The 14,035-nt window shown below is 46.7% G+C and overlaps 2 protein-coding genes across 2 annotated transcripts; one reads left to right on the top strand and one right to left on the bottom strand.

The window, feature by feature from the left end:
* Window positions 1-916: 916 nt before the first annotated feature.
* LOC128713771 (phenoloxidase-activating factor 1-like) lies at window positions 917-4,079 on the top strand. Its single transcript, XM_053808638.1, has 5 exons — window positions 917-1,025; window positions 1,285-1,698; window positions 2,088-2,196; window positions 3,209-3,393; window positions 3,658-4,079. Exons 1-5 carry the CDS (start codon window positions 917-919, stop codon window positions 4,077-4,079), a joined length of 1,239 nt encoding a protein of 412 aa, XP_053664613.1.
* A 1,056-nt stretch (window positions 4,080-5,135) lies between these two features.
* Window positions 5,136-10,110, bottom strand: LOC128716136 (insulin-like peptide receptor). The gene is made up of 6 exons (XM_053811057.1): window positions 9,794-10,110; window positions 8,065-8,209; window positions 7,918-7,998; window positions 7,679-7,847; window positions 7,499-7,619; window positions 5,136-7,431 (listed from the first exon to the last, which is right to left on the bottom strand). The coding sequence occupies exons 1-6, from the start codon at window positions 10,108-10,110 to the stop codon at window positions 5,136-5,138; spliced, it is 3,129 nt and encodes a 1,042-aa protein (XP_053667032.1).
* Between the last annotated feature and the right edge of the window lie 3,925 nt (window positions 10,111-14,035).

Below are 14,035 nucleotides of genomic sequence, written 5' to 3'. Positions count from 1 at the left end.
CACTGCCTGCCTACGAGCATTGCAAAATGCGAATCAGCGGAAAATTTGCTGATCGATCTCGGACGCGCTCTGTGTTGCTGAAACAACGTTGTTAAAAATCGCTCTGAATACGGTCCCGCTGTCCGGGGTGAGTGATCGTACCATTATGATAATAGCGTTCACGGCACCACTACAACCCCTAAAACACCGGCAATAGGGGATGACACGACACATCTGAATCGAATCGATGCTCTGTGCTGCTGGGTGCTACCTACCTATGCGGTGACCATTGAAGCCCACCTTACACCCCCCCTCGATCGGGCGATCTCCTTCCTCCCCGTACTATTCTGTGGTTGGATGTGTTATCCTCCGATTAACCCTCGGAGCAAAAGAGAAGCGTAGGTGCATTTGGTGGGATCAACGTGGAGTAGTATATTATGAGCCTCTTAACAGCTCTGAAAGAACTAATTAAGCGATAAGTAGTATGTAACCTCTGTCTCACTAAAGAAAAACGCTATATTCAGCCTCAGCTGCAGTCATGTCAGGTGTGTGTGCCGCCAGTGTGCATCCAAAGGGTTATCATGAACCCAACGAGCCGTACAATGATGCTGGAAAATGAGAGTGAAAATTCGCAACCGGGACAGAGGCGGGTTGGAGCGGGAGAATGGAGCGGTCACCTCCATTACGCTTTTGTCGCACACTGGCCGATTCGAACGAGCGCACGAACATTGCCCTACTGGTGGGCGGAAAAGCGTTACCCATTCGATTTAGTTGTGATTTAGACCCGCAACAGAACGAATGTGTGGCGAAAAACGGGTCCACTGTACGGTGCTCGATCGACGGTTGCGGTTATTTCGAATTGCAGGACGGATTGGTTATTAAGCGTTGACCAAGTGTGGCAAGTTGTGATTGTAGCGTTAGAGGGAACGTGGATACTATGTGTTACAGAACGAGTCATTTCAATGCAATGACACTTCACTGGTGGTGTGCTAGAAGCGTGCTGTGCCTGGTACTGTTCTGTGGACTTTTCCCGCGGCTTAGCTATGGTAAGAATGATTTTAGTGTACTTAAAAAGCTGAAAAAATCTTTTAATACTTGTATTGTAATTTTAAACGCCTGACATTATGCAATCACTATCCAAAGGATCACTTAGCAACGATGAAAGGTGTGTTGGGGCATACATTTGGGGGTTAGCTGCTGGAAATTAACATTTTAGCACATTTTACTACAGAGATTTGTTTGGAGTTACATTTTGCGGAGCGAACCGTAACGTAGTTCTCTTTTTCCCAACCGTTCCCGTTCTAGCGCACACAATCGAGGAAAGTGAAACCTCCGGAAGTAGTACCGTTGGCCGGGCGATACCCGTCGTCACGTACCAAGATCCGACGCGCGGCGATCCCTCACCATCGGCCGAAACGACAGCCGCACTGAAGGAATCGAAAGCACTGTATCGTGTGAGCTGCCCCGGTCTGAGCGAGTGCGTCCCGTTGGCCGAATGTCCCGAGCTGCTGTTGGAAATATCACGCCAATGCTACCGGGGTGACTTTTCCCTGTCGTGCGGGGTGAACGAGTTCGAACCGCACGTCTGCTGTCCCCGGGTAACGTCCCCCACGTTCAACGATCAGCGTGCGCCGACCGCGTGCGGGAAGAGCATCGTTCAAGGCGACTTCTACAACGGACTCGGAGCGTACCCGTTCGTGGCACGCATCGGATTCAAAAGTACGTTACCACACATCTTCGTGTGACCTCTGGCCAGATGAAGCTGAAGGCCGTGTCACCGCGACCGCTAGTGCCGACGCACGACGGTTTATTCTAATTAGATGATCTTCAACCATGAAACGAGACGAGATCGGGGTACGATTCCGCCGATCGGCGATACGGAACGGGCCCGTTTAATGGCTGGAACAATAGACGCGGCACGCCAGCATAGTAATTGTCGGGGACGTGGACGTGTGGGACGTTGTCGTAGTGGTGCATGAAGCTCGTTTAATGTAGTGCGTGCGTATAAAGGTTCGCTAATCGATTACTTTCCCCCTCTCTCTCTCTCTCTCTCTCTCTCTCTCTCTCTCTCTCTCTCTCTCTCTCTCTCTCTCTCTCTTGTTTGGCAGATACGAAAACGGGAACGTTTATATTCCCCTGCTCTGGATCTATCATATCCCGCCAGATTGTCCTAACGTCGGCCCACTGTGCCCTGGCCAAGGCCGATAGTCACCGGCTGTAAGTAAAGAATGTGTTTTTGTTTTTGCTCTCCACATTTCGCGGCGTAGCGCAAGATCGATAAATGGAGGCGCATGATTCATTGTGTGTGGAATGGTGAAGGAACACTTCCGTCGCGTTTCGAATGAGTCTGTACGCATCCGATCGAGTTCCGTGCGCTACGTGTGTGCATTTTCCCTACAGCGCGCACTAAACTTTCTCCGGCAGCGCGCGTAAAAGTGCAACTCATTTGCAATCCAATGATTGTCATATCCTGTTTTTGCGCAAAATCGCTTCCATGTTTTTTTTTTTGCGCATACGAATTTAATTGACGTAGCAAAAGGGAGTTTAGTTTTTATTATTGAAATTGCTTTGTTTATCTTTATAAAAAAGGTGAAAACCGTCGAACAACAACGGTGCAGCAACACGATTAATGATGCTCAACCTCGTCTGGGGTTTTTATGCTTTTGTTTTAAACAAATGTTAATAATCCCGGTCACGGCACCAAATGGGCGAAAAAAAAAACTCTTTACAATCTTTTGCTCATTGTTGGAAGTTTTAGTGCTTTGTATGATCGTTGGGGATATTTCACTTCCCCTCTTAGGGCGGGTCCGACCATTAGGTGGAACATACAGAGAAACCTTCATACCATGGGTGGCCCTCATATTCCTATAGCTGATGATAATATTTGGAAAATCCCTTTTCTATTCAGAACGAACATTAAACAATCGATGTTTCGATTTAAAACACTGCGTTTTTTCTCCCCCCACGGTAACGACATGTTTATGAGTGTTTTCGTCGTTTGTCCATTCGACGGAAACAATTTACTATTCCCTATCCAATCTCATAGGCCCTGTAACTAATGTGTATCGTTAGCTATTCAGTATCTAGCGGTGGCCAACACCGTCCGCTCCCTCTACAAACCGGACTCATCGCGTTTACGTTACGTTTCATTTGCAATTCAAGTGTGCTTCCCTTCCTTAATGATTCCCGTTCTCTATCTCTTCCTGGACGCCGACCACCCACCGCGTAGCTCATCTGTCCGCGTGGGCGATTACGATACGCGTTCCGATCCGGATTGCGGAAGTACCGGATTTTGTGCACCGGTCGCGATCAACCATGCCGTCAGCCAGATCATCGTCCATCCGGACTACATCGAGGGTCAGTACCATCATGACATTGCGCTGCTAATACTGCGCACGCCCATCAACTACACCGGTAGGTACCGCTTTTCACTGGGGGGGGGGGGGGGGGGGGGGGGGGGGGGGCATGGGGAAATTCTGTGTGACCCTGACCACGAACTTTCGGTGGATAGCTGAGGGTCACTCTATTTGGTTCTGTCCGCTACTGCAGGTATACTATTCATGGGAAAACAGAAATGTATGCATGTACGGGGCTGCTCACTGACCGTGAAAATGTATTTTGTCAACACATCGCACACGCTTCATTCTCTCTCTCTCTTTCTGCTTCATCGTGCTCTAGTGGCCGCCCAACCGATATGTCTTCATGCACGCAAGCAAGATCTTACGGTCGGGCGTCGGGTACAGATCATCGGTTGGGGAAAGCTTTCGACCAGTGCCACCAAATCGCCCGAGCTGCAAAGTCTGGAGGTACCACTAACGTCGTGGGATAAGTGTGTCCGTGCTTACGCTTCAACCGGTGCGCTACAATCTCCGCAGTCGATCGACGGTGAGTGGATGTGTGCCGGCGGAGAGGGCCGGGATGCATGCCATGGGTTCGGTGGTGCACCGCTGATCATTCGCGACCAGGGCCGATATGCGCAGATCGGTATAATGTCGTTTGGAGCGGAAACATGCGGTGCATTGAACATGCCGAGCGTTTACACGTCGATCGCTCACTATGCGCCCTGGATTGAGGCGAACTCACCGAAAGCATTCGTGTGAGCTGGTAGCAGCCGCGTCACGAGCTACATCGTATTGTACATATTTAAGGAGCAGATCACCGTTGTTGAGGAGAGCTTGGTTTTTCGATCCCTATCGTTTTGTTGCTGTGGTTCTTGTTGCACGAGGTTGAATAAATGTTTGAATAAAGTACAAAAGCGTAACGTAACGTTTAAATGTTTGGTTGGTAATTATGTTTTATTAAGCAATATATCTACAGCAAAAGAAAGGCGCAATACATATGGTACATTACATTACTGATAAGAAAGTGTTTGATGATGCGATGAAGCACCGTCCGATGTGCTGGGGAGGACAGAATTGAAAAAAGGGGTGTATTAATAGTAGAACATATTTTTTTAAATTTCAGATTTTTCACTGCAATAATTACCATTAGCCGAATTCGGCGATGATTCATACTTGTCTCAATCCTCCATGTAACTTCGTAACTTGGATAAATATGTTGTAAAATCTTAATATAGTTTTAACTGTACAATAATATAATAATATGAAGTTTTAAATGATGGCGGAATATAGTATTGCTTATGTCATAAGTTTTGTTTTTCTTCTCCGTGCCATGCTATTACTCTCTCCGATCGATCCGATCGGAACATCGTAGTCAACTTATAGACACAACAACTCTAAATGCCACTCATGAGAGATAAAAGTATTCCTCCTATTTGGTAGTACAACTTTGGTCCCACTTTTGTCTGGCTTTGGCTCTTTTTTGGCTGGCAGCATGTGGACCTATTAACGGACACCAAACGGGAGATAGTTAATTCGGTCTTACGGATTCACAATATGGCTATATGATCATAAGCTCCCCCAAGGTTCTATATGGCTTTAGAGAGTCATGTAATGCGTTCCAAAATGGATGGAAAATCTTTGTCTGTTGCTCTGATATATCTTTTTCTTGCTTTGAGTCTTTGACGCTTTGTCTTTTTCCAATTTTATCCTGTCCTTACTGATAATTCGGCACATCATACCAGGCCTTCCTTTACTTGGTCTTACAACTCGCGGCACAGGGTGTACCGAAAATATAAACACGCCACCCTTCGTCCATCACTTCAATGGGCAGTTTACAAACCCATCGTCGAAATTAATCTGATTGCCGTCGTTGATTGCGAGCGGAATCTTATCGTCCCGTTCCGTCACACGGCGCAGACGGCACGACGACGGCATTCGATGACGGCATAAGTAAAGCAGACCCAAAGCAACACCAAGCGCGAACAGCACTGCGAGTGTAATCAATCCATCACGAAGCTCCGTATTAGCGCTCGATTGTGTGCTGGGAGGTGGTTCCAGCACCCGGACAACCAGCCATTCGGTGAACGGTCCTGGCCCGGCGAGTGAGACCGCCTGTGCCCGTACCAAATACTCTCCGGGGCTTACGTTGAGCAGCGTGAAGCGATGGTGGTTTAGTTCGTGTTGCAGTCTCGTGAAACATTCGCCACGGCGTTTTAGGTACGTACCATTGATGGCTTCCATCTCGACACGATAAGCCACCGTCAGTCCGTTCACTTTGGTTGGTTCGGGAAAGTGCAGCACGATACGATCATCGTACGTCGTCTGAATGAGCGAGGTGGTTGTGCCATTCACAGCACCAGCGACGTCGGAAGCGACGGGAAACATTTCCGTTTCGATGCTAACATTCAGCCGATCGGCGTACGGTGAAGCATTGGTTCGATCCGAGTACAAACTGTACGCGCTACAGTAAACGGTGTCGTTCGTACTGCACGCAAACAGCTGGAAAACGTACCGCGTGTAGGCATTCAGCCCCGGGACCGTAAACTCGAAGTTGTCCGTCGTGAAGTCTAGCGCGACAACGCGATTCACAAAGACTATCTTGTCTGACGCTTCGCGGCGCGCACGACGTGCATTGTGATCTTCGGCGGCGTTGGTCTCTTTTAACAGCTTGAGCATACTCAGCTCGAACTTATCCGGGGTATGGCCGTTCGTGGAACGTTTCTTTCTCCGTCCTCCGATACGTCCTCCACCGTCCTCAATGGACGGCTGCTCGTTGAAGAAATCATCCGGTGCGGTTAGCTCATCATCATCGTCCTCGTCATCCTCTTCCAGCTCCTTCTCGAACTCGTATTCCTGGCAGCAGCACGTTTCCTCGTTACAACCTTCAACAGTCTGGTCGTGGTGAACGGGGCGCGGTTCGTGTGGATGGATGCAATAGTTCCGCTGGTCGAACTTGGCCGGTTCGTCCGGCTGTATGAACACATCCACGTGGTACATAATTACCATTTCTTTCTCCGACTCCAGTATTTGCCAGGAGAGCGTGATCGAATGATCGCTCTTTCTGGCCGTACGCACGTGCAGCGGTGAGGTTGGCCGATCTTTTGCCGTCTTAAAGTATTGCATGTTGGACATCCCGACCAGATCGGTGGCACTGTTGAACGATTCGTTATAGTACGCCTTCACGTAGAACCCATACCGGGTGTACGGTTTCAGCCGGGTCAGGTTGTACGCATAGAAGCTTCCCTCGATGGAGACGTTCTCCAGCGACACGTAGCGCATTTTCCAGCCAAACTTTGAACACACGTCCCGGCCCTCGTACGGCGATTTGTCCACCTTCGTGCGAATGAAGTAGATCAAGTAGCCCTGCACACGGTGGTGTGTCTTCGGACTGTGAATCGACCAGTAAATCGTCACGTTACGGCTCGACAGCACCTCAGACCGGGCGAGAAACGGTTGCACATGGCACGCCTGCATATACCCGTTCGAGTTCCAATCGATCGTGTCACTCGCGTTGTCGTACTCGGCGATTTTGCGCAGCAGCTTAATGTGCGAATTACACAGCAGCTCATTGTTGCGGAAGTACATGCTGCCCGAAAGGAACCGCAGCGAGGTTTTGTGCTCAAAGTTCCACAACCGCTGCAGGTTGCTGTTTTCGTAAACCATTAGCGAAAAGTTGGAATTGTCGGTCGTGTACTGGCCGTGTATAATTTCCAGATTGGTCAGAAACTCGAGCGAAGAGATGTAATTCGAACGGAACACCTTCAGGATGCCCATGATCTCCTCAATATCGCCGAGCCCGTTGCGCAGCTCTTCGAGCAGATTCGGATGATCCTCGGTTAGCCGAATGTGAAGCGTCCCATTGACGATCGTACAGCCGCGCATACGGTCCGCATCGGACAGGTACATTATTTCCGTGCCGTCGCACACCTTCGGACAGCGATGCTGGCAGGGATAGCACTGGTGGATGGAAAAATCGGCCTGCTCTTGGTCGACGTTGGTCGTACTGTATCCTGCCGGACACTCAAGCACACACTCGTCCTTAAACAGCAACCCACCCCGATTCAAACAGGTTTCCTTCGTAACGCAGCGCTTTGTAGGCCGGAACATTAGCCTGCGGTGGTGGACGGGAGAGCTAAGCTAAAGATGAGTTTGGACAGACTAATCGCTCACATCCTTACCTATCAACGGAACATTGTGGCACACATTTCTTGCCCTCCTTTAAACTACGACAAACGTTGCATTGCGTTGCCAATTTGCCCGTGCAGCCTCCAATACATTGTTCATGACATTTTATTCGACCTGCAAAAATAGCAAAGCGATCTTAATGCCATTACGAATATGTTCGATCTGTTCCATACCGCTGAAATTGTATCCCTTGTAGAACTTTTGGCAGCTTTCGCTTCCCCAGCAGAACTTCGGTTCGCAGAATCGGCACACCTCAAACTTGTTGCACACGGATTTTGGTGTTTCGAACGAGTTTAGATTCTTCGTACTGTTGTCCAGCCCGGTTATTGCTGCCCAATCGATCTGGGGGTGATAACAAAAAAAAAAACGATTAGGAAGCTGTTTCTAACGCAAGGGGAAGGGTGCTACTTACCGTATCCAGATGGCAGAGTTGAGGGCAGTGAAGTGTATATACGAATCCTCGCTGTATGGCAATTAGGTTTTTCAATCCAACCTGTAGGGTGGCAAAATGTCAGTCATAAATTGAACCATTTCTTCCCTTTTTGGGCACTGAACTTACCTCGATCATGTTTTCCATGTAGTAAAACACGAGCGCATAGTTACCGATCAACTGCTGTCCTCGTATGACCGCCAGCTGGGGAAACAGTCGGCGCAGCGTGGAAAGATGGATGACGCGAAAGAAGAGCATATAGCCGGTCACCTCTCTGAAGGGGGGTTTTAAAAAATGGGTTAAGGAACACGAAACGACCAAAGCTGGCTGTCGATCTTCATGCGCTCTGATGTGGGTTTTTGTTCTACACTTTGTTGTACGTGAGCGTCGATCAACCATGACGTTTTTTTTTCATTAAGTAATTTATTACAATACAGGAAAATGTTCGTTCCAAATGGAGAGCATTTAATTGGTGCTTTGGTTTCAGCATAATACGTTAAAAACAGGATAAAAGCAAAAACATCGGACTCAGCCGATGACGTAAGTAGCACAGTCCCGGTTAATCGTACTCACGAGCACTCATCGGTACAAAGGTAACATCAGAACGTGAGCGTGACCCCACACATGACGCTGCACGGTTCGAAACGCTTGCTAACTGAGTGCCGAAGGGGAACGCAACGAAACAGTACGACACAACGCACTCGGTACACAGAGTAATGGAGATTTTTATTTCATGTTCTTTTACTTCTGTAGGGATCGTTTCACAAAGAGGTAAAAAAGGCGGTCTTTTACTAACTTTCACAGAGAACCATTAACCATATATCTGTAAAAGATCCTGCATCTATGATAATGAAGAGATTGACGGTGTGTGAGGACAAACACTATACCTTCCCTGGATGGGAATAATTCATTTTTTGCATCTTTTTGATTTTCTTCCTATGCGCTGATGACATATTATACTGCGTATACACTATATGCGTTATTCTATACGATTGTTTTTTTTTTTACACAAATCTACCAAATAATACGTTAACCATCATTGTACCCAACGGCGCAGCATCATCGTCCTGCCGTATTGTAGTAGGGGGCTGCATTGGAACAGACAACTTCCGTGTATCACATTTATCACTTAAAACCGATAAACACAATAGGTGCAGTAGTAAGTAGCGGTATGTATGTATTGAGTGCTATCTTTCCCTTGTGCCCCGAAACGTTCCGTGACAGTGGTGTGTGACGGGAATGAGTCACGTCCCTTCCACACTGCACGGAACACGTTTAATTGTTGTGACCTAATTTTACAAACTATACCTCCTAAATGGTGCGAATTCTAGTCCTTTGCTACGTACACTATTTACACAGCTTATTGTATTAATGTGGGGTTTTTTTCTTAAATTAACGAGTTCCACGAGGGTCAGCTTCTTACGCAACCGGAATATGCCCGGTGTCCTGCTTCTTTTTCCTCCTGTAAGTTTGCAGCTTAACACCTTTTTCATTCTTGCCTTGTGGTGGATGTTTTTTTTTGTGGTTTGATAAGAATTGTTTGGTTAGAAACGGAACGGAACGGAGGCCTTTACCTGGCGTCACTGTGTTAGGTACCATTGTTAACTCGAAACGATGAGAGAGCTAACCAAAGAAAGCGTGAAAAACTCGATCACTGGCCAAGTGATGCCATTGAAAAGGGTATTCCGAAAACACACGCACACGCGCGGCGCAGATTATGATCCGCGGCCATTCATGCTTTTATTTTATCGCTACGCACACGCACGAACAATCGATGTCCGTTGACACCCTGCAAACTCAATTAAACACACGAGCGCCGCACACCAACACCGGTACGGGGGGCCCTTCCGATACACACCTTAGCTTTGGGAAGCTGTACTTTTCAAATTCCGACGCCGGGACACGATCGAGCAGAACCATCTGAAGGAAGCCTCTTATCACGGTGCAATTTTCGATATCGGCCAGCCGTCGCAAATCGTTGCGTATGTCCACATTCGTGCACCGTGGATCATCATCATCGGCATCGTTATCGAGCGGGGCAACAAGATCGCGATCGTTTGCATCGCGAGCCTTCCGCACGGAATTGTGATCCCCGTGCACACCCGGTAGACCACACGATGCCAGCAAAAAAAACACAACCCAAACCAACCCCGTACTGCTGAGCCGTGGTACCATGTTCGAAACTGTGCGAATAACACTGGGACAGAAGAAACCGCGTGAAAAAAAGAACAAAACCCGTCGCAGGCGCGAGAACGCGTGTGTGTCTGCGCTGGACGAGATTCCGAAACGGACTGTGCACGCGAGTATCGGTGGGCCGGTATTTGTTCAAGCGCACCAGCTGCAGTGTGTTAGATGCTGCCGTGTTCCCTTCAAAGGTGAACCAATCTCAAGTCGATCAACAATTATGCCTAATTGAATTATTAAGCTCCTGGACAACTGTGTCTTGGGTGTTATTGGGTGTGTTATTGCTCTTGCTATCGTACGCTTCTTCCCCGGATCTAGCAATATTGGTAGCCAATGTTTGCCGACGGCCCCGACGGACAGTAAGCATGTACAGTACAAACGCTGTTGCATCGGCGCGTGTCGTGTTGTGGCAACATGTAACTTCGGCGTTCGGCGTACTTTTGCGACAGAAAAGGGGATGTGTTTTGTGATGATCATGTTGAGGGTTTCTGTTATTTTAGAGTGTAAGTGTGTTTTGCCGGTGGTATTCGCGAAACCGTGGCCCTCAACCTAGCGGCAAAGCTTTCCTGTCTTTCCTGCAAACGGAATTTCTCACGCTCTTTCTTTCTCGCGATCGTATAAAAAATCAGTTCCTAATCTTTTCTATTTTCTGCTCGGATAAATTTCCCTTATCGTTCGTCATTGCGTGTACGTGTCACTTTGCCAATCTTTGGCACGATTGCCATTTTGAATTTCTGTTCTTCCATCTTCCGTCGGCCGTTCTCCTACACACCCTACACGTTCCCCCCCGTTCACACCCTTTTAAAACCGAGGACCGCGTGTACGGGAAATGTGATTGTGGTAGGCCTGTGACGCATACTGCACTCCGTACGGAACCGCCGTTCGTGCTATAAAAAAATTGGTAAATAATATTAGGGTTTTCTTTTTGCTGTTTGTTCTGTGGCCAAAAGGACTAGTGGAGGAGTATTTAAAATAAAAGCACACACGCAACGCAGAAGCGCATCTAGCGATAGGCAACCATTATCCCCATCGTGTTTTTCTCTGTAGTGTAGAATTCGAGTTATTGGTTGCTAAATTGTTAATTGTGTTGTGTTTGCTAAACGTTTACGCCATCAAGAAACACCTTCACCGTTCGAGAGCATGGGTTTTGGCTAGTTATTGCGCTACAGATGCGTTGGTATACGGGTAAGGGAGAATCAGTTACGTTACAACCTAACCTCCTGTATGCTAGGGGGACCTTGTATTCTGGGGATGACCAGTAGTAGCGATATAAAGGACACTATCAAACAAATAAGATATCTTAAAACTAAAACTACACACACTATGTACGAGGGGGGGAAAAAAGTATAGAGAGTCACAACAAGCGCCCACACGTGGTATTTATGTGGTCAGATTCGATTCGCATTTCGATTTTGATTCCAGTTTGCTTCATTCTTTGGTACACACAGTTACTATTCACTGTCGACGTCGTGGTTGGTTTGATATTCATCGTTGTTTTTGGTTCTACGCACTACCACCTACTCGCCTTGTACTGCATTAGCCACTAATCCTAGGGTCGCTAACTAGGTAGATAAAGGATTCCCATACACCGGAAGGCAGATGATGATCGCAGTTAGCGCGGGCTCGTGCCTGTCTGCAACACCGATAGCGGAGCGATCATGTAGGTAGGGTAAGGAAGGAGGAGTTTGGATGGTGGAACCCCGGCAGAAAACGCCGCAGAGCTGTTATGTTGCACACGTTAGCTAAAGCCGGAATACGCGCTGACGGCTATCCAACACATGGGTAAAAAGCCACAGCCCCACAAAACCAATCTCCAACGGCCAATGTCACTATCGAAACACACACATAAGAAATAAACACGCTTCCCCCACGGAGATTCGGAACGTCGCGCGCATTTTAAGGGTTCGTCGTTGTGTGTGATCGCAGGGAGCAAAATAGACGAGATTGGTTTGCGGACTGGCGGGTTTTTGGTTTTTGTTCACTACATCACTACAAAAGCGCAAAGTTAGAAACAAAAAGAGAAAGAGAAAACAGAAGCATAGTTAGTTTCTGAATGTTGTGGTAAAGTAGAGTTAGTGAGCTTGCATTTGCTTTTAATGCTGCTTTTTTGCAAGCCCGTTTACAGAGTGTGAGTGAGGCAAAACGATTTAGATTAGATTAATTGCACTAATGGTGATTGAAATATTGGGAGTTTAATGTTTGCTATCTTGTTTTAAGGATTCATACAAAGGGATAGGTAGATATGGAAGGCACAGATCACGTGACACCCACAGCATGCCGGTGCCGCTGTAGAATAAGCGATCGCGACCACGTGTGCATTTAGCGGTGAGCGAATGGGGCTTTTGGTGAACCACATTATGTTAGCCGAAACACACGGACGGCCACACCAAATGCAACTTTCCACCAGCAAACGAAGTTCCCATTGGCATTCTCGGGTAGATCGATGCTATTTTTAGGAAACGATCTAATCGGCTCCGCGACGCGACGCAAAGAGCTTCGTGGAACTTTTGATGCAATTCCCTTCACTCACGGATCGGAATGTTAATCACCATTAATGCAAACATCTAATTTAACTATTGATATTAATTTACATTACATTTTCTCTCGTTGGCATTGCTTGTTTCGATAGGGTTCTTGAAGGGTTCATTCGATTCTGTAGGTCTCCAACTTTAATTTATCATTGAAATAGTACACATACCACCAACTAGTTAACCAATCTTCATTAAATGTCATCACTGCATTCGGTTCACTAAGGTACAAGAACGAAGGTTTTGCTTATTGTTTTAGGTATGTACTTCTGTTGTATGGTTGTTGATGTGCAAACTACACAGTGCCGTGTGGAGACATATTTGACGGAACATTTATAATGTGTGTTTGTAGAGAGCTTTGATTTTGCTGTTTTCGCTGAGACCGGCGACTCAGAACTGGGTCATGCATGTGTTTTTTTTTCTTGTTGCGCACCCTTTTTTCATGTCCAACAATAGTCATCACAACGCCTCGAGCTCAATTTGATCTGCATGTTTCATTGGGACAAAAGTATTTTCCTTTACCCCTTATGATCTTCCTGGCGTGAGTGTTGCCACTTCCCGTACTCGATTGCTAGAGGTATACAGTAGTCACGGACAATAAAAATAGAAAAAAGGAGAACGAAAAACACTGTTCTTACTACGTGTTTACTCTCCACTGGTAAGTAGAGTCAAACCACACAACCTGCCAGTTAATTAAACCCTGTTTTGTCTGTACACCGGTGTATCAATGCAGCGCACAATGTTTAACATTGCTTCAACACATCAATATTCGTACCATGATGTGTACATATGTATATATATATATATATATATATTGCATATAACAGGCTTCTTCCGCTCACTAAAAGAAGCATTAATGCTCGACAACTATTCTATCATATGTTTGAATATTTTGCACATTTTGATCAGTGGTTTTTTTTAACGGGTTTCCTGTCCTGTTGGTCATCATTTGTTGCGTGTCTTCTAACTCACTCGGAACGATGATCGTACGATGCTGACTTTGGCGACACTGCCGAATATTTTAAGGATAAACAACAATTTCAAACAACATTTCATCGTGCAGTTAACTTCATTATTTTGATGACATTCAATATTCTGTGTTTTGCTCTGTTGATTGCTCTTAGGCAGACATCTCTATATGATTAACACCAGTGTCCGTGCGTTTTAACGCTGTAAAGAGTATAGAAAGGTTTTGCTAGCTGCCTGGGCTAATGAATACCGTGGTAGATATATTCTTATTACTGCTACTAGCGGCTGATAATTTAAGCTAAAGAAGTGAGTTAACGTATGCGTTAAGAAAAAGAGCAGGATTTTTCCTTTATATCCTTCAATCTTCGGATAAAAGTGTGAGGTCGAAACCAATACGACGGTCACGCTTTTCTCGCAAA

Source organism: Anopheles marshallii, chromosome 3, assembly GCF_943734725.1.
Source record: "Anopheles marshallii chromosome 3, idAnoMarsDA_429_01, whole genome shotgun sequence".
Lineage (NCBI taxonomy): Eukaryota > Metazoa > Arthropoda > Insecta > Diptera > Culicidae > Anopheles > Anopheles marshallii.
Note: the sequence above shows the minus strand (reverse complement) of the source record. Positions and strands in the feature narration are given on the sequence as shown.

Excerpts from the sequence above, each read along its gene's own strand:
- LOC128713771 (XM_053808638.1), top strand. The coding sequence starts at position 917 with ATGTGTTACAGAACGAGTCATTTCAATGCAATGACACTTCACTGGTGG. Across the intron at positions 1,026-1,284 it reads TTTCCCGCGGCTTAGCTATG|CGCACACAATCGAGGAAAGT; the intron begins GTAAGAATGATT and ends TTCCCGTTCTAG. Across the intron at positions 1,699-2,087 it reads GGCACGCATCGGATTCAAAA|ATACGAAAACGGGAACGTTT; the intron begins GTACGTTACCAC and ends CTTGTTTGGCAG.
- LOC128716136 (XM_053811057.1), bottom strand. The coding sequence starts at position 10,110 with ATGGTACCACGGCTCAGCAGTACGGGGTTGGTTTGGGTTGTGTTTTTT. Across the intron at positions 7,848-7,917 it reads AACTCTGCCATCTGGATACG|ATCGATTGGGCAGCAATAAC; the intron begins GTAAGTAGCACC and ends TATCACCCCCAG. Across the intron at positions 7,620-7,678 it reads CAAGGGATACAATTTCAGCG|GTCGAATAAAATGTCATGAA; the intron begins GTATGGAACAGA and ends CTATTTTTGCAG.